Raw genomic sequence first — 23,719 nt, forward strand, 5'->3', positions numbered from 1 at the left:
ACTGATCCAAAATAATAATTAAATTGTTTGTCAACTAATCTAATTAATATCTTAAGATGTTTAAAGAACCCTGGGGAGGAGAATCTGACACCTACCGAATCCTAGATATTGGAATCACAGGCGCTTGATTTCGCTTGTGAGTTTTCGTTCCTTTGATTCGTCATAGCTTTTTATGATATTTTGTAGAGATTGGATGGTTCTGCGTCAGAAATAAGGGTATGATTTAATCATTGATCATAATTAAATTTGTTTGAGATCTGCTCAACTTGATCGCATTAACCAGTTTATGAGCTGTATGTATTGTATCACTCGTCTGTGAGGAGCATAATAATTACGATCGTTCACTTTCTATAATTAGTATCTGACTGCAGAGAAGACTCATTGTCATGGTGGCATTTTGTCTAAAAACACGACAAGATGTTACTTTCTAATTAGCTTTTAAATGATGAATCATTGTCATCCGACTTTTGATCATCGATACATCATCATCATCCCCTCCATGACCTCTCACTCTCTCATGACTTCCATCGTTATTATCATCATTTCGATCTCCACGATCACCCCTACCTCTATCGTCTTCGCTCTTTGCTCTCACCGTAAGATCCTATCACGATTGACGTGTTGCACTCCCAATATAACATTCATGGTTCTATATTAAATAGAATATTTTTCAATCATCAAATTTAAATTTCAAGATTCATAATATTGAAAACGCAAGAAATTCAAATTTAGTTCACATATTATAAAACCTATGTAATTTATAAATATTTATCATAAATTTCAAGCCAACTCAATTAATTTTAACGATCACTTATAGCTGACAAGATCAATCATAAGTCAATCATTTACTAACATCTTTTAACTTTGATTTATTTTTTACATTTATAAAAATAAGAACCAATTTAGATTATGGACAACATTACAATTAAAATATTTTTTTGACAAAAACATCTTGTAAAACCATGAAAAATATCATACTCTTCTAGTATTTTATTGTTCTAGCCCAAACCTAACATGAGTCTTAAGTGATAAATTGATCTAAAAGTTTTATATAGTAATAAAGCGATCTATAAAGCTCAACAAGCAACTATTATATCCATATTATAAGACTTAAAAGATGCAAAGCATAGATTCAATAATCATTTAGCATCTTATATGATTTATGATTAACAAAAGGCCAAATAGTAACATATAAGTAAATCAATATAAAAAAATATCAAGAGTTATATTTGTAATCCAATTCGATTTATTAATAATAAAATATCTTACGAGCAAATCAAAATTAAAATACAAGACATAAGCTCAAGTCATATTTTATATTTTATTCAATTTATTTATATTAAAAGAGCATAGAAACATATTAGTAAATCGTGATCAAAATATGAGGCATGAGGCTAAGTCTAAGATCTCAAGAGTCATATTTGACATCTTAATTAATTCATCCCTATTAAAGGAGTATATAGTAATACATATGCCTGTCTTTCGAAGAGAAATCAAAATATAACATTATCCATCTATTTCTAGATAAATATTAATATTAGTCTCTCACGTTTAGGAGCTTTAGGCACCTGATATTCATTGAGGTTAGCAAGATTATCTCTATTAGAATTGTAAAGGCACTAAGAGGGAAGGGGGAGGGTGAATTAGTACTTTCAAAATAAAGTTTTGATTTGAAAATTTCTATTGATAAAACTTATATCGAAAATATGTTTAATTAAAAATACAAACTGATTTATAGTAAGGATAATAAATAAGTAAATCAGTAACTAATGACAAAGAAAAGCAAGAAAATGATACAAACTGATTTATAGTAGTTCGGTCGTTCCAACTTACATCAACTCTCGAGGCCATAAGTTTTACTATTGATTTTTTTTTCAATAGGCGAAGATCATGTTAGGACCCTTTTTCTGAGCTTTTGAATAATGTTTATTGAGTCTGTTTAGTTCAACTAGAGTCGAATAAAGGTTTATTTAATATTTATTTATTATTAAAAGTACAAGTCCAAGTGGACTCTAGGTGGAACTCTATAAATAGTGATGTAACCTTTTCTTTAAATCAATCAATCAATCAATGAAATGTTATTCTACTCTGTGGACAAACCCTAAGAGGTCGATCCCCTCGAAGTGATCAAAGAGGGCCGATCCCCTCAAAGTGATCAAGGAGGGCCAATCCCCTCGAAGTGATCATTATCATTCTCTTTTCTCCTCTTTCTTCTACGATAAGACCTTAGGGTCTTATCGTTTGGTATCAGAGTAGTGATCCTCGGCATTTCACTATTCTCACTACAGTTATCATCATCTAAAAAAAAGAAAAAAAAGAAAAAAAAAAAAAAAAAAAAAAAAAAAGAGATCGTGTGAGAAAGGGTGAAGCAGAAGGAAACTAGAATGAACATATTTATAACTCATTTAATTATAACAAAAATGAGTGACTAGGAAATAAAAGAGTTTAAAGCAGTAATATGTGACTCATTTGAGAGAATATTTTAGCTAAAATCAAACTCTTAAGAGATAGAAGAAAATATTGTGTAAGTTTGATACATGAGCCTACTTTTCAATAGAATAAGTTTTGTATAATTCAGAGTTTTGTATAAAAAGTAATAAATAATCTAATATATATAGTTCAGATCATCTTATCTCTATTTAGTAGAATTCAATAAATTAATTGAAATAAATGTTGGATATATATATATATATATAATTATTCAAATAATGTATTAAAGAATAGATATAAGAGTCTAATTTTCAAAAAAAAGATTTTGTTTAAAGTTAAGATAAGATAAATAGTTTAGGATTCTCATAATTCTAAAATTATAAGTTGACAACTCAGTCAAGGTTGAAAATATTAAAAGGAGGCCAAGCTCTACTAATTACTTATAAATAAAAAACTATTAAAAAATTTAAAAATAAAACGTACTGTAGGATCAGATAGAATGCTTTCCTTAAGGCTAATTTATAAGATGTTGAATTAATTCAAATTCTTAAAAGCCAAAGCAAAAACACTTTTCTTCTTCAATTCTTTTCTTCTCTTATACTTCTTATTCCATTTTTCTCTTCTCTAATGTAAAGTGGATTGTGAGTAGGGATTAACCAATTTTTTTTCTCTGATTACAAATGTTTAGATAAGCTTCATCGATGCAAGATAGCAAGTATGCATCAAAATTGTATTAGGTGTCATCGTATAACAAGCATGAGATGGCACTCTCATTTATTTATTAGTGCCACATGTATTTTTTTTTTCTCACTAATAAAACTTTCATAAATCACATCAAAATTTTAGGACTATTAATTAGATAACTACACTAAATAAGCTGGTGGTCGATAGAGAGAAGAGGAGGAAGGAAAGAGACGACAAGGATGGTCGAGTGGCAAGGAGATACGAAAAAGAAAGGGAAAAGAGAGAGAAAAAAAGAAAGACAATCGGTATCACCTCATGGTAGGGCGAATGTAATACCGTATAACTTATGCAAGGGTGACTAATAGAGGAGTGATATACCCTTAAATTAAAATCAATTAAGAGGGGATTATAAGATAAAAAGTAGTTGGTAAAAAACTTTTTTATACTCGTTGTTCTTTGTGCTTGGTGAGGCTTTATTAATGCTTTGTCTGTACAGATTATACATTTTGCATATTATTTTAATAATTATTCAATTGTTCAAGAAATATATTTTAAATAATCGAATAATTTATTTAACATAAAATTATCGATCCAACCAAGCCTATGTTTGACTCTTAAATTAGTCGAAAATAATGATGATATCAATATTTGATTATTTTTGAACTGGTAAACCACTTAAATGTCTTTGAATTGTTCAAGTTTAGTTTGACTCCTTACTAAATCTTGACGTTTAAACTAAAATATTTACCTTAAATATTAATATATTGATTTAATCCCACAAGCAACTTTACCGATAGCAACATCGAGATCCAAGATGTAGCATACAAATATGAGCCACCGTAGTTGAATGGGACCCACCGTGACTCATTTTGGTGAGATAATCGATCTATTAAGTTTAGATTCACGATTTAAAAATGTTTAAACTCAAATAATAGTGACAAATCTATCTCATGTTTATAAATTAATAACGATAATTAAAAGAGTAAATTTTTTTAGATTTTCTTTTAATTTTTCCTAGAGATTCCTTTTTCATATTGTCCCAAGGCACCTCCAAAATAACTTTTGACAAGACAAACTATCGTATAGATCGATTCTTAGGACGGATTGGTCTATTATTCTCTTCCACATAAGATTTTTATTTATGATATTTTGAATAATCTTATAATATTTTTAGTAGCTCAACCAAAATACTATAATTAGACAAATAAACTTAAAATTAATAGATTCAAGCTCATCTAGGGTTTCAAATTGGTATCTTTACTGCCTTGGGAACAATAATAACCAAATAAATAAAGTTTAATATTAGGTGCAGTATTTTTTAATATGTTGTCTTACATTCACAAAAACATTATAAGACTATTGAAAAACATTATAACTGGGATAAATAAACACAAATCTTAATAAAAATTAACTCATACATGTAAATAAAATTTTTAATCAGTATTTTTATTGGTTTAAGAAAAAAATGTAATGAAATAGGAAGACTTATATATCAATTATAATATATAGTAATTTTTTAATTGATACTTATAATCAAAAAATTTTGGGTGAATTTGAAAAAAAAAACTCTTTTAAGTTTGAGAATACATCAAGTTTGAAAAATTTTTAGAGGATATCCTATTCACATAAAAAAATAATTTTACCTCTAATAAATTTTAAAAAAATATTATTATTTTTAGTTCTATCATGTCTTTATCAGACTCACCGTCGCCTGTAGCCCTCACGTGAGGGAATGCTATTATCACCCACAAATCTGATTACCCTCCTTCGTCTCGTGATCGATCATCTTTATCATTGAGCGAGTATGATGAAAAGGACATCAAGCATGACAAAGGGGAGTGATCGACGAGATAAAAGCGTGACCTAAGAGTAGAGTAAAGGATAGCGATCATATGTAGAATGATCGTTTCATAAAACAAAATATTTTTTAAATTTTTTTTAAACTTTTAACTTTCTTTTCCCTCAGATCGTCCAAATTAAAATATCAAACTTAATTTTAGCATGACATTTGACAAGTTACAAGATTCGCGTTTTCCTGTCTTCAGTGTTCCCATTTCCTTATGCATATATGCATAGGGAGACTAAATTGCCGACCAGAAAAGAAAAGAAAGACAAACATGCCTTCACTCGCTGTCTCACTGCTGCTGGCGCTGCTCCGCCTCGTGCTCGCCGCCCCATCGGCCCAATGCGACCTCCATCACGCGACCTCCTGCCCCGGTCTGACGCCCAAGAAGCTCGTCTTCGTGCTCGCGGGGCAGAGCAACATGGCCGGGCGGGGCGGCGTCTCACGCGACCTATGGGACGGGGCCGTGCCGCCGCAGTGTCGCCCGAGCCCCTCCATCCTGCGCCTAAGCGCGCGCCTCCGCTGGGAGGTGGCGCGAGAGCCCCTCCACGCCGACGTCGACGTCAACAAGACCTGCGGCGTGGGCCCCGGCATGGCCTTCGCCCACGCGATCCTCTCCTCCGTGTTCTGGGCAGCGAGGCCGCCGCCGGTGATCGGTCTGGTGCCGTGCGCGGTCGGCGGGACCAGGATAGAGGAGTGGGCGAAGGGCACGGCGCTGTACGATGGCTTGGTGCGGCGGGCGAGGGCGGCGGCGGGGAAGCTGGGAGCGGTGCTGTGGTACCAGGGGGAGAGCGATACGGTGTCCCGCGAGGACGCGGAGGCGTACAGGGCACGGATGGAGAGGCTGATACTGCATCTCCGGTCGGATCTCGAGATGCCGGGGCTTCTCTTGATTCAGGTGCGTTCCATGGCCATCTCGCCGTTCAGTTTCATCTCAACGATTGACATTTCAGGCTAGCATCTTACACTTAGAAAACAACCAGTCAATGCGGTCATTCGCATCATACGATGGAATGAGTAATTATCCTTATAGGACAAATTACTTAATATTTTTTTGGTTGAGAATATAACGAAAATTAATAATATCTACCTTTTTTGTTTTCACTGAATAAGTTGACTAGTTGGTCTAAGTTTTATAGAATTATGCTATTCTAAATATTTGGAGTATGTTACATAAAATCAATTATTGAGATGCCAAATCAAATAAATAACAAACCACAATAACCGGTTATTTAGGGTCTTTCTCATCCCTAAACTCACAATATTACTAGTTGTTAAACGTACATAGTATGTGTTGAACCAATTATAACCTAAACCTAGAATTTGTTTAAATAATTAATGAGGAATATAAATTTGGGTAAATTTACATTAAATAATGAACCAAAGCATATTTTTAACTTGTATTGCATCACATATGTGAAGAGAACATGTATAAAATTATGTAGAATTTCTAAACATGACACATGAGATATGTATGACGAGCAAGTGAAAATTAAATGTCATAGCTAATAAGGAGTCTACTAGCTTAAAAGTGATCATAGAGGTGGTTTCAGGTTCTCAATGTGACTTGATCTTAGATCAAGATTACAATTTTGAAAATAACATGCATAAAACTTCTCCTGTGATTTATGAAGATGAGAGGAAGTAGTAGTAGTCATTGTCATATAGTCATTAATTACCCATGTGGTAGAAGGCTACATGGCAAGTACAGTTGCATCTGTTGTAGTGTAATAAAAATATTATTGTCATAACCATACTGGTGTTGTGAGTCATACGAAATATTAGATTTCAAGAAGGATCAACTGTTGCCATAATGTTGCCGACCGTTAGATCCATGTTGTTCATAAGGCTTCGACAAGAGGAGCTCCTATTTGACTCGGCATCATATGACCACCCTCTCCTCTGCTCGAAAGCATCTATTGTCTTCCCCTTGTCCTTCTGATTGTTAACACAATTGTGTATATGTAAAATATTATTTCTTTGTTTACATTTGAACTTTGTGTTGGCACGACGAGAATGTAAGGTTTGGCCCTTGCCTACATCATTGGTAGATGCAATATTATCTATCTCACTATCATCTCAGATAGGCCTAACGAAAAGCAAAATATGATGGAGAAGATGTCTCATCATCAAAAACCAACTTGTTGCTCATCGATGGCAGCCAATGTGTTAACATAATGATGAGCCACCTTTCTCTTGTCTTAGTGGACATATGAGCGAGACTACCGAGTTATGCCATGGCCTAATAAAAATTGACTCTATGCAGTCCAACTCTGTACAGATCTCAAACAGTCAGCATCCTGTTTATCTTCTTCCTTTGTTTCCTTTGAAATGAATCAAGATATATGCGATGGATCTTTTGGCTCATCCAGAAAGTGATCACCCTGAATTTCTATTATGTGTATCAATCTAGTTTCGGGTTTTAGTCATCGTGATTGAACTCTAAATCAAATATATAAGGCTCAACCTTCTTTGTCTAACTCCTAGGTAGTGCAGTCTCAGATGTGTGTTATAATGAACATCTACCAACTTCTCCAAGTGTTTGTATGAAATTCGATTGTGACCTTTGATTTGTATCAAAACGAAATTTGTGTTTCTCTGATCTATGGTAAGTTCTTCTATCGATGTCTTGGTGTTGGAGTTTGGCACAGAGTGACAACTCTATGAATTAAAGGTTAGATTTTGAGCAAAGCAAATGTTGAAGGTTAGATTTTGATTAGCCTCCAGGTATTTTCTGAATTGAAGGACAGTGTTTGGACAAAGCAAATGAGCCTTATTTTATTTTATTTTTTTATGGAAATGCAAACAATGAAAAGTCACAAAAACATTGTTTGCATTGAATATGTATTAGCAGGAGATGCTACACTGATCATTAGTAAACCTCTGGCTTTTTTATGGAAGCTTAACATTACATGCCTTTATAGGTTGCTATCGCATCAGGTGAAGGAAACTTCACAGAGATAGTGAGGAAGGCTCAGAAGGATATATGTCTTCCCAGTGTTGCATGTGTTGATGCCAAAGGATTGCAACTTGAGGCTGACCATCTGCACCTCACCACTTCGGCTCAAGTTCAGCTGGGTGAGATGTTAGCTGCTACCTATTTAACTCATGCCATGTCCAAATAACTCTAGTGTGAAACACAACATTTGTTTTATGATTGGACAAAGAACATCTGCATGATGGTTGGGAAATATGTTCAAAACAATATTTTCATTGTGTTGGCCCTGAAAAGATTAGTGTTTTCAGATGTGAGATAAGTTGTGGAGACAAACTACACTTCAATCATTGTCGGTTGTACAGGAGATGAGTTGTGGAGATTGTTTGAAGATTCCTTCTGGTGTTCCCTTTAGTACGGGGATGACTAAGTAATTAGGTCAATGGAGTAGAGAGATTTATGCAGATTAGTATTAATTTTTTGATAATGTCATTTATCTAAAAACTTGAGCATGTAATGAGATATGGTCTTAATTTATATTTTTAATACTCCCCTGAAATGTGATGACATATAGTTCAAATGCAGTATGTGGAAATTAATTGATGATTTTTTTTTAAGTATGACATGGAAAAGATTTGACCTCGGAATCTTTTCACTCTAATATCATCTTACATTTTTTTTTTATCAAATACCATTTCATCTAAATTAGACTGGCAGATGAGACATGATCTTAATTTATATTTTTAGCAATCAAGGACTTTGTTGCACTTCCTTTACTTCTCAAATAGATTTGTAGGCTTCTTAGTCTCATCTATGTCTACATACCTCAAGTCAATCATCACATCCTACCTGTGAGTTGAGATTGTGATATTCTATTTATTCACTTGATAAGGGACTCCAATCTAATTCATTTTCCCATTAATAAAGACTATATATATGTTTATCTTTAGGTTTAAGAGGTTTCATCTCATGATTAAAGAAATAGTAAGATACTTTTGGGTTATTACTATTTCTACAATATCAATTAACAAATCATAATGTCTTATTATTAGGTTACTTTAGTTATTACTAATCAGCCATTTAAAATTTCTTTTCAGTGATTAGTTAGTCTCTTGAAAAGCATTGATACATAATCTCTAGCTATTATAGTTTCCAGTAGATATAATTATTTTCTAAATAATAATAATAACAATAAAATCATAAGTTTTAACTATTTGGAATCCACGGTATGGATCTTTTATCGTTATTGAGATTTATAAGACATCGTGTTTAGAATACATAAATTTTTATTTATAATTTCTATTAAGGTATTTTTAGTTCTTTCTCTACCTCTCTTCATATAATTAATATTAATTATTTCATCTCTTCTAGTTACTATATCTAGAGATCTTTCTAAGTACATGCTCAAATTATCTTAAATAATTTTTTTTCATCTTATCCTTAATCAAGATGATTATTAGTTGTTTACGAATAAAGATATTTTTTTATTTTTTTTAATAACTTTAAACATCAATCTCAATATTCCCATTTTAACAATATAAATTTTTTGTATATGTTGTTTCTTAACCATGTAATACTTGAATCCATAAAACATTATTAATCTCATAATTATTTTATTTTATCTCGAAGGTATCCGATAATCACACAAAACTCTTGACACCCCTTGCCACTCTTTTGTTTTTACTCTATAAATATTTTCATCGATATCTTCATCTTTTTGAATAATTAACCCAAGATACCTAAAGTTTTTACTTAAAAGGATTTCTTGTTCATTCAACTTAACTATATTCTCTTATCTATTTTTAGAATCATTAAAATTATATTTTATATATTTAGTTTTAGTCCTATTTAAATTGAGATATTGTGACTTAATATGAATCATTAATATAAATCCTATACTAATAGAAAACTCACTAGAAACACTCCCAATAGTTGTAATACTAGTACACATATCTTTAATAATTATTCTCTAACCAATATGATAATATTAGGCAATTAAAATGATCAATATGCTTGAACAATATTGAGTAATTTTGTAAATTGTAATTACAAAATATATTAAATATATCAATTTAATAATAATTATAATGAAGATTCATGTGACGATAAGATCACGTTAAAGATTACGATCTGTCTTCTAGATATGTGATATTAATTATTTATGAAATATAAGTTCAAACCTGCTTGATTCCACATATTAGAAGTTTTTATCTTTAGCTTACCATAATAAACCAAGCAAATTACTGTTAAACAGATTAATAAAAACTTGTACAGTAATAGACTATTTACGGATAAAATAAAGCTTTTGTTGAGAGTATTTTCGACGTTACACAATTCGGATTTTGATAATAAAATCAATTGGTAAATTATTTGATGTAATTCATATATTAAGAAAAGTGTACAAAATTAACTACGATAGTAGTAAGGTATAAAGCAGATGTTGGGCTGGAGTCAAGATCGAGAATTCGTCAGAAGTCTGGACGTTCATTGGAAGTTCTGCTGAAATTAACTGAGAAGTCCGGGGGCTTGCCAAAGAAGCTTGTCGGAACTTGCCAAGAATATCATCGTAAAGTCTAGGAGCTTGCTAGGAGTCCATTGGAACATTGCCGAGAGATTGTCGGAAGTTTGCCAGAAGAACGTCGGAAGCTCGCTGGAAGAATAATTGACATACCAAATCAAGATTACTTAGTTAATGTCTTAAATTATCGTAGTTAGACATTAAGTTGAGTTAGGATTGAGAGGTAATCCCACTAATTTAGTTAGGGGCCAACTAAGTCCTCAATAGGGCTGAACTAGGTCGGTTGAACAGCCCATTCAACACCTGAAATCACGGTTGACAATGACATCGCCTGGTGACTCAATCTCCCAAGTAGTACTGCCTAGACTAGGCGATGGTACCTTCGGCTTACCAAGTGGTGGTATCACCCCTATCATGTGGTGGTACCACTAGAGCTCGGTCTTCGAGTTCTATCAAGTGGTAGTATCGCCCAGACTGGGTGGTGGTACTGCCTAGTGTCAGTTTGTAGGTGGTATCCACCCAGTAATGATGGTGGTATCGTCAATACCCTGAAATCTATGGATGTTGCACTTTTTGGCTCTAATTCTGAAGCTATTGAGGCCTATAAATACCCCACCCTTTTTTGCATGAAAGTGCATGAAAGTGTGAATAATATCTTGAATTCTTAAGGTGTTAAAAGTGTTGTAAAAGGAGAAAGCATTGTAAAAAGGTGATTGGTCTTTGCCTATTGAAGGAAGACCATTAGTGGATGCCAGTGATCTCGATGGAGGAAGAATCGGAAGTAGATGTAGGTCACAACATAATCACCAGAGATGATCGAAGGATAGGTAAGGTTCCAACATTGATTGATGTTCATGTGAATAATTGATTGATGGATGAAATGAGATATATGAATTAATGGTAACTAAGGTTGTTTTTAAGTAAAATTATATTTTTATATTTTTTTTAGATGGTTGTACATAGTAAGAGGTTGCTAATAGCAATTCCCTTGTCATCGGCAATCCCTTTTTAATATTGGCAACCCTTGCTATTAACAATCACGTAAAAGAATAATAAAAATATAATTTTACTAAATATAATTCCTTAATTATCAATCATATACATATTTTCCTTTATTACTATGAAAGGAATTCTAAAAGTTTATTAGAATTACTTAATAAGTTGATTGTATTTATGTCTATTTATAGAAGGTATCTTAGGAATATTAAAAAATTGTAAAATAATATTATAAAGTGATATTACTATTTATAATCTTTTTTTACTATTTATAATCTTATTTTAATATTTTTAATATTTTTAAACTATTCTTTATAAATTAATGTAAATATCCTCCTAATCTTCTTCCTCCTCAACGACTTTTATCTTGCTATGGAAGCACTGACCAGAAACTTCACTATCGAGGCAGATGGAGCTAATTAGATCCACAACTAAGATGGAGCCATCCCTAGAACTCAGGAGCGAAGCTCTTCCTCCGCCGACAAGGATCCATCTCAACCTACAATACAAAGACCATAGAGGTTATCGAAGCTGCTGAGTCAACCTCTGAGAAAGAAGAATAAGAGCTACTATGGTTGAGGAACAAAGTCATCATGATGGTTCTTGTTGTGCACAGGAGGATCTATGGTGGGGTGGTAGCAAGTAACATTAGCTGCAAGTGGCTTTAACGGTGACAACGATCGGCAACGGTAGTGAGCGAAGAGGCGACGAAAAATGTCACCTATGATAAAGTGATAGAATGAAGAGTGAAATTGTAAAGGTAAAAAGAAAGCATATCTCAATTAGTATCATATAATGTCTATTTATACATAGTGAAAGAGAGGATTTTTCTCAACTGAGTAGTAAGATTTCCTCGTGCAGTTGAGAAAATCTCTCATCTGCTATGCATGGACCGATGCAAAAAATATAGTTTACGGGCTAGAGGCTTCGTGAGTGAGTTTACTAGTTAATTTGCTGTATGAACATGAGAGACACGAAGTTGATGTCTGACAACTTGATCTCACATGAAGTGAAAGTCGATGGCAATGTGTTTCATGCGTGAGTGGAATACTGGATTAATGCATAGGTAAGTAGTTCCAACATTGTCACAATATATTATAGGAGTAAGGGTAGAGCTGACATTGAGTTCCTTGAGGAGATTTGTAACCCAATTGAGTTTAGCAGCAGCGGTAGCGATTGCACGACATTCAGCTTTAGTTGTAGACCGGATGACTGTCTTTTGCTTCTTAGAACTCCAACTGATTGGATTAGACCTAAGAAAGACGACATACCCTAAGGTGGAGGTACGATCATTAAAGTTTCCCGCTCAATCAGCATCAGGAAATGTATGGAGATGAAGTGGAGTGTGTTTGTGGAGAAAGAAACCATGATTGAGGGTCCCTTTAAGATACTGCAAAATTCGTTTAACCGCAGACCAATGCATAGCAGAAGGCTGTTGCATGTATTGAGATAGTTTATTGACTGCAAATGAGATATCTGGACAAGTGAGAGCCAAGTATTGTAAGGAGCCAAGTACTTGACAGTATTGAGTTGAGTCTGTAGGAGTGTTGCCATCACATATTTTGAGTGATGCACTAGTAGAGAGAGGAGTTGCAACCTCTTTTGCATCTGCATATTTATCTTTGATAATAAGTCTTTTGCTTCCATTCTCAAAAAGTAACTTAGGGGTCATAAATATTTGAATCTCCAAGGTATCATTGCCTATGACAATAATATCATCTACATACATTAGAAGATATATTGTATTCCATTTTGTTGTCATAAGAATAAAGAGGTATCAGACTTGGAGTTGATGAAGCCAATTGATATAAAAAACGATTCAAGTTCAGCATATTAAGCTCTTGGAGCCTAACGAAGTCTATAAATGATTTTTTGTAGTTTGCAAACATGTCTCGGATACTAGTGATGAACGAAGCCAAGGGATTGTTGCATAAAGACACCTTCAGTTAGAGTCCCCTGTAAAAAAGTATTATTAACGTCCAATTAGCATAAGTGCTAGCCCCTGGAGATGGCCAAACTTAGAATAAGCCAAATTATTATAGGTTTAACTACGGGGCTGAAAGTCTCTGTGAAGTCAACTCCAGGTCGTTCATGAAATCCTTTGGTAACTAAACGGGCTTTGTATCTAGCAACGGACCCATCTAAGTTTCGCTTAATTCGAAAGACCCATTTACACTCGATGATATTTTATGTAAGACGGTTGCGGATCTTTGTGCAGCAGATCGATAGTTAGGAATCTGGGCAGCGATGTAGTGATGCAGCAAGTGGTGTGGAAAGGTTCCAAATGCTGCTTGTCGAGGCGAAGGTGGAGTAGGACGTAGTGGCTGCCCCGATCACCGATAAGAGGCAATGGGAGAGAACTGCAAAGATTGTTCGGTAACAACATAAAGTAATGGTAGGCCTACACCAACACAAGGTCCTCTCCAGGACCAAGATGTGACCCGGTAGGAGTGTATCCGTAGGAAGATCAAAATGCTGCCACAGGATGCCGCCGAAAGTAGTGAGGACGATGTTGCCTGAGGTGAGGACAACGGTGGCGGAGGCATTGGCAGGGCCCACATCGGAAGCTGTGAGGATGATGATGTCGAAGTGAGAGAGCCATGAGCTGGTTGATGGTGCCTAGTGAGAGGGTTCTAGCAACCAAGTCCACAAGGAGGGCTACCCGATGGTTCAATGCGTAGAAGCAGATTAGGTCTGGAGCAGCGATTCAATGATGGGGCGCTGGTAGAGGTGGAAGGTGGGAGGTGAGAGGTGTGTGACTACGGTGGCTTAAGTTCGTGCACACAACAGCGATCCACGTGGTGCTGTGCGTGGTGCAACTGTACGTAGAAGCAGAGGAGAGCACCGAACAGCCCAACGTGCAGACTATTGAGGGCACAAGCGTCCCCTTCGATCTCCTCGAGTTTGCAGACTGTTGTGGCAGATCATCGAAGATTGTCGCGATGAGGAAGATGAGGATTAGCTGCGGAGTCTCGCTTGGGAATGTGGCTGCAACGGCGGTGGTCGTTGGTCGGAGGCAGAGGGTCGCACCTCTCTTCTTACTGCTCTGATACTATGATAAAGTGATAGAACGAAGAGTGAAATTATAAAGGTAAAGAGAAAGCATATCTCAATTAGTGTCATATAATGTCTATTTATACATAGTGAAAGAGATGATTTTTCTTAACTGAGCAACGAGATTTCCTCATGCAGTTGAGGAAATCTCTCTGTTATCAACCTCCAACTACACGACGTCGAGGGGTCATGTGCAGGCATTGATAGCAAGCGAAGAGGTGTCGGATGGATGATGAGCAAGGTCGATGACGAGCAAGGTCAACAACGAGCGAGGTCAACAACGATTGTATCGACTGGGAGCAACATCGGTAGCGACAATGAAATAAAGGATTATGGAGAAAAAAAAAAGATAATATTGATAATACTAGGTTGTAAATGATAAAACTATATATATATATATATATATATATATATATATATATATATATATATATATATATATATATATAAATAAAGGATTAACAATAAAAGGCGTTGTCATAAAAAAAGAATTTTAAATAGTAAGTGATTCCCCAAACATATAGGAGATTATTATTTATAACTCCTCTTTATTATTTATAATTTTATTTTAAAATTTAAAAAAAAAATTAAATTATTTCTATACAAATAAACATAAAGATCCTCTGATTCTTCTTTCTCCGCGAAGGTGGAAGTGGTGGTGGCAACGAGGGGTATCGGTAGGCAACGACGTCGGACGGTGAGCATTGTCGACAAGGAGGGGGTGCGAAAGCAGAGGTTTTGTGAGAAAGAAAAATAAATAAATCGGTATTAGAAGGATTATAAATAATAAAATAATAAAATCATATTTTATTGTTTTTAAAAGAGTTATCAGTTAATTAAATAAGGGGCGTGAATAACCTCCAATGATATATTGTCGGAGTCGTGTGGTTGGTGTGCTTTCTTTCGTTCTCGCCTTGGAATCGCTAACCCTAACCCTACGAATCGATCGACCATGGCGACGATTAGCCTTCGTAAGGCCAACACCCGCCTTCCACCAGAGGTGAATCGGGTGCTCTACGTGCGCAACCTCCCATTCAACATCTCGAGCGAGGAGATGTACGACATCTTCGGCAAGTACGGCGCCATTCGCCAGATCCGCATTGGCACCAACAAGGATACCCGCGGCACCGCCTTCGTCGTCTACGAGGACATCTACGACGCCAAGACCGCCGTCGACCACCTTTCCGGGTTCAACGTCGCCAACCGCTACCTCATCGTTCTCTATTACCAGCAAGCCAAGATGGCCAAGAAGGTCGATCAGAAGAAGAAGGAGGACGAGATCACCCGGTTGCAGGAGAAGTACGGCATCTCCACCTCCAAAGATAAGTAGTAGCTTGAAAAGGTGTGACTTTTCTATAAGATTACATTGCTGCAGGAGTTTAGGGTTCCGTTGCTGGCAACTGACTGAAGTGCGTTGCCTGTCATTAGCTAGACTCTTGGGCTACAAATTGTATGATATAATGATGCTTCACTTGGGGATGGAAATATTGTGAAATTGATCGAGTTGGTTGGTAAGGGATACTAGTTTGTGTTGTTTGGTCATCATGTTTCTAGCTTTGACTTTTGGCTCTCTTTTAATGGTCCTGTTGTTCAGAATTGTGATTCTTGCATGCCTATTCACTTCTGTTTGTTTATTTTTTGAGTATTCCTAATTGGTAATTAGGTTTTTAATCTCGGATTGATATGGAACTGATTGTCAGATTGCTTGTCTAACTGCTTTTCTTTCACCTTTGTTATTGTATATTTTTTCAAGATGAGTTATTGGATGATTCACCATCAAAATGTACATAAGTAATTCTTCTAAAACACAAAATTTGTCTATGAACATATGTATATTAACAACATAAATGTAATTATATGCCATTATGTCACCTTATTAGTAGAGGTTCCTGTTTATTCCAAAAGTGAATGATTTGGTACCTCATAAGGTGGTTGTGGTTGAATGCTAAGATGTTTTACCTCATGATTGATATGCTGATTTAGGCTGAATCTACTTTGATCTAGTCTAAATACACCTGAATTTTAACCTAAATTTATGCAATCTATATCGGATTTGCATGGAACTAATTTACATCTATATGTATCTTGGTTGGACCAGTTTTATTGGCTTAAGAGTCCAGTAAGAATGGGTATTGCGTGGTATCAGTTTTGCATCGGTTCGAGGTTGGACTGGTAGATAGATACTGGTCGATGCGAACAAATATTTATGAAATTTCATTCCTTGATTGGTATGACCTTATATGTGAATTGAGGTAGTATGTCATATGTTTGTACCATTGCTGCTTTTAGTGGCAACTATAGAGAATGTGGTCGTTACTTGACATCATTGGCGGTATATGTCTGATTCATATTTAATTATGACATGATTCAGCCATTTATTTTAATTTTTTAGGCTATATCATGGTGTAATTTTAGTAAATAAAATCATGGGAAGCAATTATCTCATGATAAGAACATGAAGTTCTAAAACTGTCAGTTGCTGACAAAGTGGGATGGATCAAACATTGTTCTCTTGGAAGATCAATATAAGTACTTGGATTAGTTTGAAAAACAACTATGCAGCATTATGTTGTTGTTGAATTATAAAATTAGTTAATATCAGAATCTTCAATCTTTGTTGCAGACTGGATTCAACATAAATTGGTCTTTTTTTTTCATGGAACTAGAGCTTGTAATGTTATATTGGTAATTGGTTAGGGGTATGAGACCAACTGTAAGTCCACCACAAGATGTCTTCCATAAAAGCAGTGTTATCTAAGGCACTAGATGGTAGGCATAAAAGAGCAAAAGTACCCAAACACCCGAGGCGCGAGGTTCTCACCAATATAAGAATTATAAAAAATAATTATTTCATAGGGTGATGTTTTATATCAAAATAGAAAGGTGATGTTAGGAGCTCGCCAATCGAACAGGTGATGTTTTAGATCAAAAAAGCAGCTGAGGTTACTTGCAGGAAATGTTTATATCTAAGTTCTATTTCAACAAAAAATTATCTCAATGTGTGTGGTTCCAAAAGTTTAAACAAGAAAGCATACAGCATACAGCAAAGAAAAAGCATGAAAGGAAAAATCAAAACAACAACAAACAAGAAAGGGAGAAAGCGGAGGAGATGAAGAAGATGGCGTCAGAAAACTTATAGTTTGGACAAGCGAGTGAAACGAAAGGTGAAGGAGAGTGTACTGAGAGCAAATGTTTCGGTGGGTGGCAGAGGCAACTTTAGTGGGTGGCAGAAGGCGCTTTAGTGGCGAAGGTCCGGTTAGTAGTTGGTGGAGGAAGCAGGGCCATTGGGCGAGAAGAATTAGTCAGTGGGTATCATACAATTTTCTTCTCTCGTGGGCAACACATTCATGTGGCGGTGGCTGGTCCGCTCTGTAGTTAACTGAGGAGGGTTGCGGTTGGCGGCGTATGATGGTGACATAGGCTTTTCCTCACAGAAAGGGATCGGGTGGGTTAGTGTAGGAAAGGGTTTAGTTGGTTCGATTCAGTGATTGCAAAAGGCGCTTGGGCGCTCGCCTAGGCGCTCGGGCGAGGCGAGGCGAGGCCCGAGCGCCTCGCTAATGTCCCAGGCGGTGCGCTTCAAACAGGCGCCGCCTGGGCGCTTCGGGCGAGCGCCTGGGTAAACCAAGGCGACCGAACCAGAATTTTAGGTCTGGTTCGGTCCTAGTTCGGTTGTTAGTTGGTTCAATCGAACCAACTAAACCGATATAACCCCAACCCTAACCCTAACCCTAACCCAACACTAACCTGCTGCCGCTGCCGCTGCCGCTGCCGCTCTCGATCCTGATCCCGATCCCGATCCCGATCGCGATCTCGTCGCTCGCTGCCGCTGCTCGCCGCTGCCGCTGTCGCTGCTCGCGCCTCCCGCGAGCCTTCCCGCTGCTCGCGCCTCCCGCGAGCCCTCCCGCTGCTCGCGCCTCTCGCGAGCCCTCTCGCCTCCTGCGAGCCTTCCCGCTGCTCGCGCCTCCCTCGAGGCCTCCCGCTGCTCGCGCCTTCCGCTCCCTTTCTCTTTCCCGCTGCCGCCGCCGCTGCTGCTGCCGCCGCTCGCCGCCGCTCGCCGCTGCCGCCGCTCGCCGCTGCCGTCGCTCGCCGCTCGCCGCTGCCGCCGCTCGCCGCTGCCGCCGCTCGCCGCTGCTGCCGCTGCCGCTGCCGCTCGAGCTGCTTCCTCGTTTCTCCAACTCAGTATACTCTTAATATTGAATTTTGAAATGATTAATTTTCTGTTAATAGATTAATAATATATTATTTTGATTTTAATGTTATTAATTTTTATTTATTTGAAATTATTGTTAGGTTCCAACAAAATGGCAAGTGTAGAGAGCAACTCAATAGAGTCTCCAATGGTATCAAAAAAAGATCCTGCATGGAAGTATAATTATTTGAAGGATCCGAAAGATCCTAATGCAGTGACTTGCATATTCTGCGATAAGACTACCAGAGGTGGTATTTTTCGTGCAAAACAACATATAGTAGGAAATTTCAAGAATGCAGCAGCTTGCAAAAAATGTCCACCCGAGGTAAAAGAAGAGTTGCTGAATTATATGAATGAAAAGAAGACACAAAAGAATGAATCTTATGGGAATTTACCAGAAGACAATGTTGAACATCTCAGGGAAGAAGAAGAAGATTATTCTGCGAGTATTAACCCAAGTGAAAAAAGAGTATACGACAAAAAGGGAAAAGAAGTTATGAGTACTAAGAAAGGTAGAAAAGGACCGATGGATCTATATATGCTTCAAGGATCCCAGAAACAACAAGGGCAAGCAGGAGGCTCAAAATTGAGACAAACAAATATAAGTGATGCTTGCGATAAAGAAATAAGAGGAAGAACAATTCAGCACATTGCTCGCTTCTTCTATCAAGCTGGTCTTCCCCTTAGTACAACTCGTTTAGACAGTTTTAAGGATATGATTGAAGCTATTGGAAGATATGGTGCAGGATTAAAACCTCCAAGTTATTATGAGATGCGAGTTCCATTGCTGCAAAAAGAGTTGAATTATACAAATGACTTACTAAAGGGTCATAAAGAATCATGGGCAACACATGGTTGCTCTATTATGTCAGATGTTTGGACTGACAGGAGGCGCAGGAGTATAATTAATTTTATGGTTAATTGTTCTTTAGGGACTATGTTTGTAAAGTCAATAGATGCTTCATCTTTTGTAAAATCTGGAGACAAGATATATGATTTACTTGACAACTTCGTGGAAGAAATTGGAGAACAAAATATCGTTCAAATCATAACCGACAATGGAAGCAACTATGTTTTAGCTGGTAATATTCATCTTTTGATTTTGTTAATTATTTTATCTTCAATTAAGTGTGTTAAACTCTTAAGTCTTATCATTTTTGTTATCCTTTGTCTCAGGTAAATTGCTTGAATAAAAAAGACAACACTTGTATTGGACTCCATGTGCAGCACATTGTATTGATTTAATGTTGGAAGATATTGGAAAGATCTTAGAAATCAAGAAAACCTTAGAAAGGGTAATTTTTGTTGTTGGATTTCTTTATAATCACATTGGGGCTTTGAATATGATGAGAGAATTTACAGGGAATAAAGAATTAGTGAGACATGGTGTTACCCGATTTGCTACTTCATTCTTGACATTACAGAGCGTGCATCGTCAAAAACATACTCTGAGAAATATGTTTACCTCTGAGAAATGGGTGACAAGTAAATGGGCAAAAGAAGCAAAATGCAAGAGGGCTGTTGATATCATCTTAATGCCATCCTTTTGGAATCATGTAGTTTATATATTAAAGGTAATGAGCCCTCTTGTTCGAGTCCTTCGATTGGTGGATAATGAAAATAAGCCTGCAATGGGATATATTTATGAGGCTATGGATAGAGCAAAGGAGACGATTAAAAGATCTTTTAATGAAAATGAAGAAAAATATGAGAAAATTTTTACAATCATTGACGAAAGATGGAATTGTCAACTTCATCGTCCCTTACATGCAGCAGGATATTATTTGAACCCTGAATCCTTTTATAAGATTAAATCTGTTGGATTTGATGCAGAAGTTTTGGGTGGGTTATATCAGTGTGTTGCAAGATTAGTTCCCAGCATTGAGGTTCAAGATAAGATTATTCATGAATTATCTTTATATAAAAATGCTGAAGGTCTTTTTGGAATTCCAATTGCCGTTCGATCCAGGACAACTACCTCTCCAGGTATTAATAATTTGATATAATTAATTTCATATATATTATGTTACTATGTTATTGCTAATAATAACATAAATTTTGCAGCTGAATGGTGGAGTCTATTTGGAAATTCCACCCCGAACTTACAGAAATTTGCTATCAAAGTACTTAGTTTGACATGTAGTGCTTCGTGTTGTGAGCGAAACTGGAGTGTCTTTGAGCATGTAAATATTACTAAATATTTTTATTTTAATTAATTTATTTATTTAGATATATGTATTAATATATTTTTAAATTATATGACATGACAGATTCACTCGAAGAGAAGAAATCGGTTAGAACATCAACGATTGCACGATTTTGTTTACATAAAGTATAATCAAGCTTTGAAGACTCGTCATGATTTGAAAAATAGATTTGATTCAATCTCATTGCAAGATATTGATGATTCAAATGAGTGGTTAGTAGGAGAAATGGGTGCTAACTTGCAAGATGCTGAAGACGAGCTTGTATTTGAAGATGATAGATTGACGTGGGGAGATGTGGCAAGAGCTTCAGGTGTTGGAGAATTACAAACATATACAAGACAGATGTCAAAGAGAAAAATGAGTGCAAAAGCATCAAGCTCGGCTCCTGCTATTGTTGAAGACACAGAGAATGAAACATATCTTGACGAAGAGGAAGGAATCGAAGAACAAGAGGAAGAAGACGAAATCAATGAAGATGATTTGTGTGAAAATGACGATAATATTGATTATGATGAATGACTTTGATGTAAAATTTTAATGTTTTGAATTTTGAAACTTTTTGTTAATGTGACATTATGATTTTGTATCTTAGATTTTTTTAATTTAATAGCATATTTTTATTTAAAATTTTAAATAATTATATTTATTAATTATATTATATATTTTTATATTTTAGCGCCTCGCTTCGCTCGGGCGAGCGCCTAGCGCCTCGGGCGTTTTTGGACCTTGGCGCCTTTTGGCGCCTAGCGCTTTTTAAATCACTGGTTCGATTAAACCAACTAAAGCTAAAATTGTTGAGCCTGACTACAAACCAAGCCTCATTTAACTCAGGTGTGTGCCAAAGCTGCTCTCGCTTAAATTCGTTGGCTCAACCCATTTTGAGGCATTTGGGCTATCACGCACTTCACTGGAATTACCTAAATCATGAGGCACCCTTGCGTTATCCGCCCACAAAGTCATCATAGTTGCAACCTCGTTTAGGTCTCGAAAGATCTGTAAAAGAGTAAATTGATTAGTTCCAAAAACGAGCAGTAGACAAGTCCTAACGTCTCACAAAGATGGCAGCTTACAATCAACTTAGTAAACACTTAGTGTGTAAGAGAAAAAAGAAATGAAGGAGAAAATAAGGACTTTAGAAAGCAAATGAACAGTCACAAATTCATAAACAATTGCTCACCGAGTGTCGGGCGTGTTGGCAAGTTCTCGTAGGCTTTACTTGCGAACTTGTGAATCCAATCAGTGCTCAACACTACCCCAAACTCCCATCTAGCTCCATGCCATTCGTGTTAAAATGACTGACATTTCACACCCCACTACTGCCTTCAGAAAACAGGCCATGGCATGCAAACATTAGGCCATTCTAGGATAATTTTATCTATTCTGGTGAGCGGTTGCTCTATAGCTCTACAAACTGTTCCTGCTCACAGTTTTCAAGCAAAAACACACAAAAAAAAGTCAAAATACATTGCCAAACTTATGTAAAAGCAAACAAAAACAATGAACGGTTCGTAAACGAAGGTGTTGTCGATGCGTGATGACTGTCCGTGATAGTCTCACCCACTTAAACTATTGACTCCCTAGCGCTTGCTAGTAGGCTTTGATGATAGCTTCTTCATGTCACAGGGCATCTTCCAACTCCCAACTGGCTTCTGTCCCTAGAAGTTTTCGCCACTTCACCAAGTACTCGATCTGCTTCGCTTCATTAGGTAGTTTTGTCTTGCAATCCATTAAAATGGCTTCAACTAGGTTTTTGTACGAGGCTTTGGAGGGGAACAGCTGAGTTAGGACACTTCGGGAAGCATCTTGTGGATCTGAGTGGTAGACTTTTAAGTTGCTCGCATGAAAGACATTGTGAATTTTGAATCACGTCAGCAGTTGTAACTTGTATGAGATATTGCCTACCCTGTTGATAATTGAGAAGGGCCCTTCATAGTTATGCGCTAGTCCCTTGTTTGCCTTTTCGCACCTCAATCTTTCGTTGTAAAATTGATATTTGTTGTGGGTCCTTGTTTCCTTATCAAGAAACTAAAACCATGCAGGGGTCATCGCATTCTATTAGGCATAGAGAGTTTAGGAAAGACATTGGTACCAACTTCGTTGCATGCATGAACTTCATTCTCAGGATCTCTTGGAAGTCATCTAATGGCATCGCCATCATGTTTGTGCTTTCGTTTCACGTCCCGATTTTGATAGGGACCTCCTTTGCCAGCTCGGAGATCTACTTAGCCTTCGAGTTCACAACCTTCATCCAACTTAGGCTCTTCTCTAGGTTTAGCCCAAGTCGCATTGCTTCTTAGTCGGTAATGAAATTGTGGGAGCCCTCATGTTTATCGCACGGGTTGCTCGGCAATTTAGCTTTATATCCATATACATCATCTTAATATCCATATACATCAGCTCGTTGCTCCTTGCTTTCCATTGCTTTGTCTTCACATTCTCCCCCATTTGACTTTGCAATGTGTTCAACAAACACATTGCTCTCATTCGGGGTCCTCACGACTCCTCATTGTCGTTGTTGGATTCTGAACTACTCGAACTAAGAGTAATGGCCTTGCCTTTATCTAATCTGGGGGGATGGATTGATGCTATCAACGCATTGAGTGCTTGCTTTTGTGGGCACTCCCTCACCATGTGCGATCCTTCGCATAAAAAGCATTTGTAAGTTTTGGGGCTTTGCCTTTTGAACTTGACCCTTTGTGGGATCTCTTTCTTTTGCTCGATTGCAAACTCCTTCCCTTAGGAATACGTAGATGGGCGATTTCCCGAAGATTGTTTCTTCTTCCTCGAGTCCTGAGGAAACAAAATCGGTGAGCCTTTCTGCAGCTACGATTGCCCCGACCAAATTGATGACATTCCTTCGATA

General features: G+C 36.6%; 3 protein-coding genes across 4 annotated transcripts; all 3 read left to right on the plus strand.

Moving 5' to 3' along the window:
• Positions 1-5,144: 5,144 nt before the first annotated feature.
• Positions 5,145-8,414, plus strand: LOC103991978 (probable carbohydrate esterase At4g34215). 2 transcript variants are annotated; one of them, XM_009411528.3, is made up of 2 exons: positions 5,145-5,855; positions 7,882-8,414. In XM_009411528.3, exons 1-2 carry the CDS (start codon positions 5,175-5,177, stop codon positions 8,080-8,082), a joined length of 882 nt encoding a protein of 293 aa, XP_009409803.3. In that variant the 5' UTR covers positions 5,145-5,174; the 3' UTR covers positions 8,083-8,414. The 2 variants fall into 2 exon arrangements, with proteins under 2 accessions (XP_009409803.3, XP_065014186.1); XM_065158114.1 differs by having other exon boundaries at positions 5,146-5,855; positions 7,898-8,064.
• A 6,912-nt stretch (positions 8,415-15,326) lies between these two features.
• Positions 15,327-16,094, plus strand: LOC103991979 (splicing factor 3B subunit 6-like protein). The gene has a single exon (XM_009411529.3). The coding sequence runs from the start codon at positions 15,413-15,415 to the stop codon at positions 15,788-15,790; it is 378 nt and encodes a 125-aa protein (XP_009409804.1). The 5' UTR covers positions 15,327-15,412; the 3' UTR covers positions 15,791-16,094.
• Positions 16,095-18,604: 2,510 nt separating this feature from the next.
• Positions 18,605-21,442, plus strand: LOC135642096 (uncharacterized). Its single transcript, XM_065157941.1, has 3 exons — positions 18,605-20,635; positions 20,714-20,832; positions 20,920-21,442. The coding sequence occupies exons 1-3, from the start codon at positions 19,894-19,896 to the stop codon at positions 21,373-21,375; spliced, it is 1,317 nt and encodes a 438-aa protein (XP_065014013.1). The 5' UTR covers positions 18,605-19,893; the 3' UTR covers positions 21,376-21,442.
• The last annotated feature ends 2,277 nt before the right edge of the window (positions 21,443-23,719 follow it).

Source organism: Musa acuminata, chromosome BXJ3-7 (genome assembly GCF_036884655.1).
Source record: "Musa acuminata AAA Group cultivar baxijiao chromosome BXJ3-7, Cavendish_Baxijiao_AAA, whole genome shotgun sequence".
NCBI lineage: Eukaryota > Viridiplantae > Streptophyta > Magnoliopsida > Zingiberales > Musaceae > Musa > Musa acuminata.

Excerpts from the sequence above, each read along its gene's own strand:
- LOC103991978 (XM_009411528.3), top strand. The coding sequence starts at position 5,175 with ATGCATATATGCATAGGGAGACTAAATTGCCGACCAGAAAAGAAAAGA. Across the intron at positions 5,856-7,881 it reads CGGGGCTTCTCTTGATTCAG|GTTGCTATCGCATCAGGTGA; the intron begins GTGCGTTCCATG and ends ATGCCTTTATAG.
- LOC103991979 (XM_009411529.3), top strand. The coding sequence starts at position 15,413 with ATGGCGACGATTAGCCTTCGTAAGGCCAACACCCGCCTTCCACCAGAG.
- LOC135642096 (XM_065157941.1), top strand. The coding sequence starts at position 19,894 with ATGTTGGAAGATATTGGAAAGATCTTAGAAATCAAGAAAACCTTAGAA. Across the intron at positions 20,636-20,713 it reads CAGGACAACTACCTCTCCAG|CTGAATGGTGGAGTCTATTT; the intron begins GTATTAATAATT and ends TAAATTTTGCAG. Across the intron at positions 20,833-20,919 it reads ACTGGAGTGTCTTTGAGCAT|ATTCACTCGAAGAGAAGAAA; the intron begins GTAAATATTACT and ends ATGACATGACAG.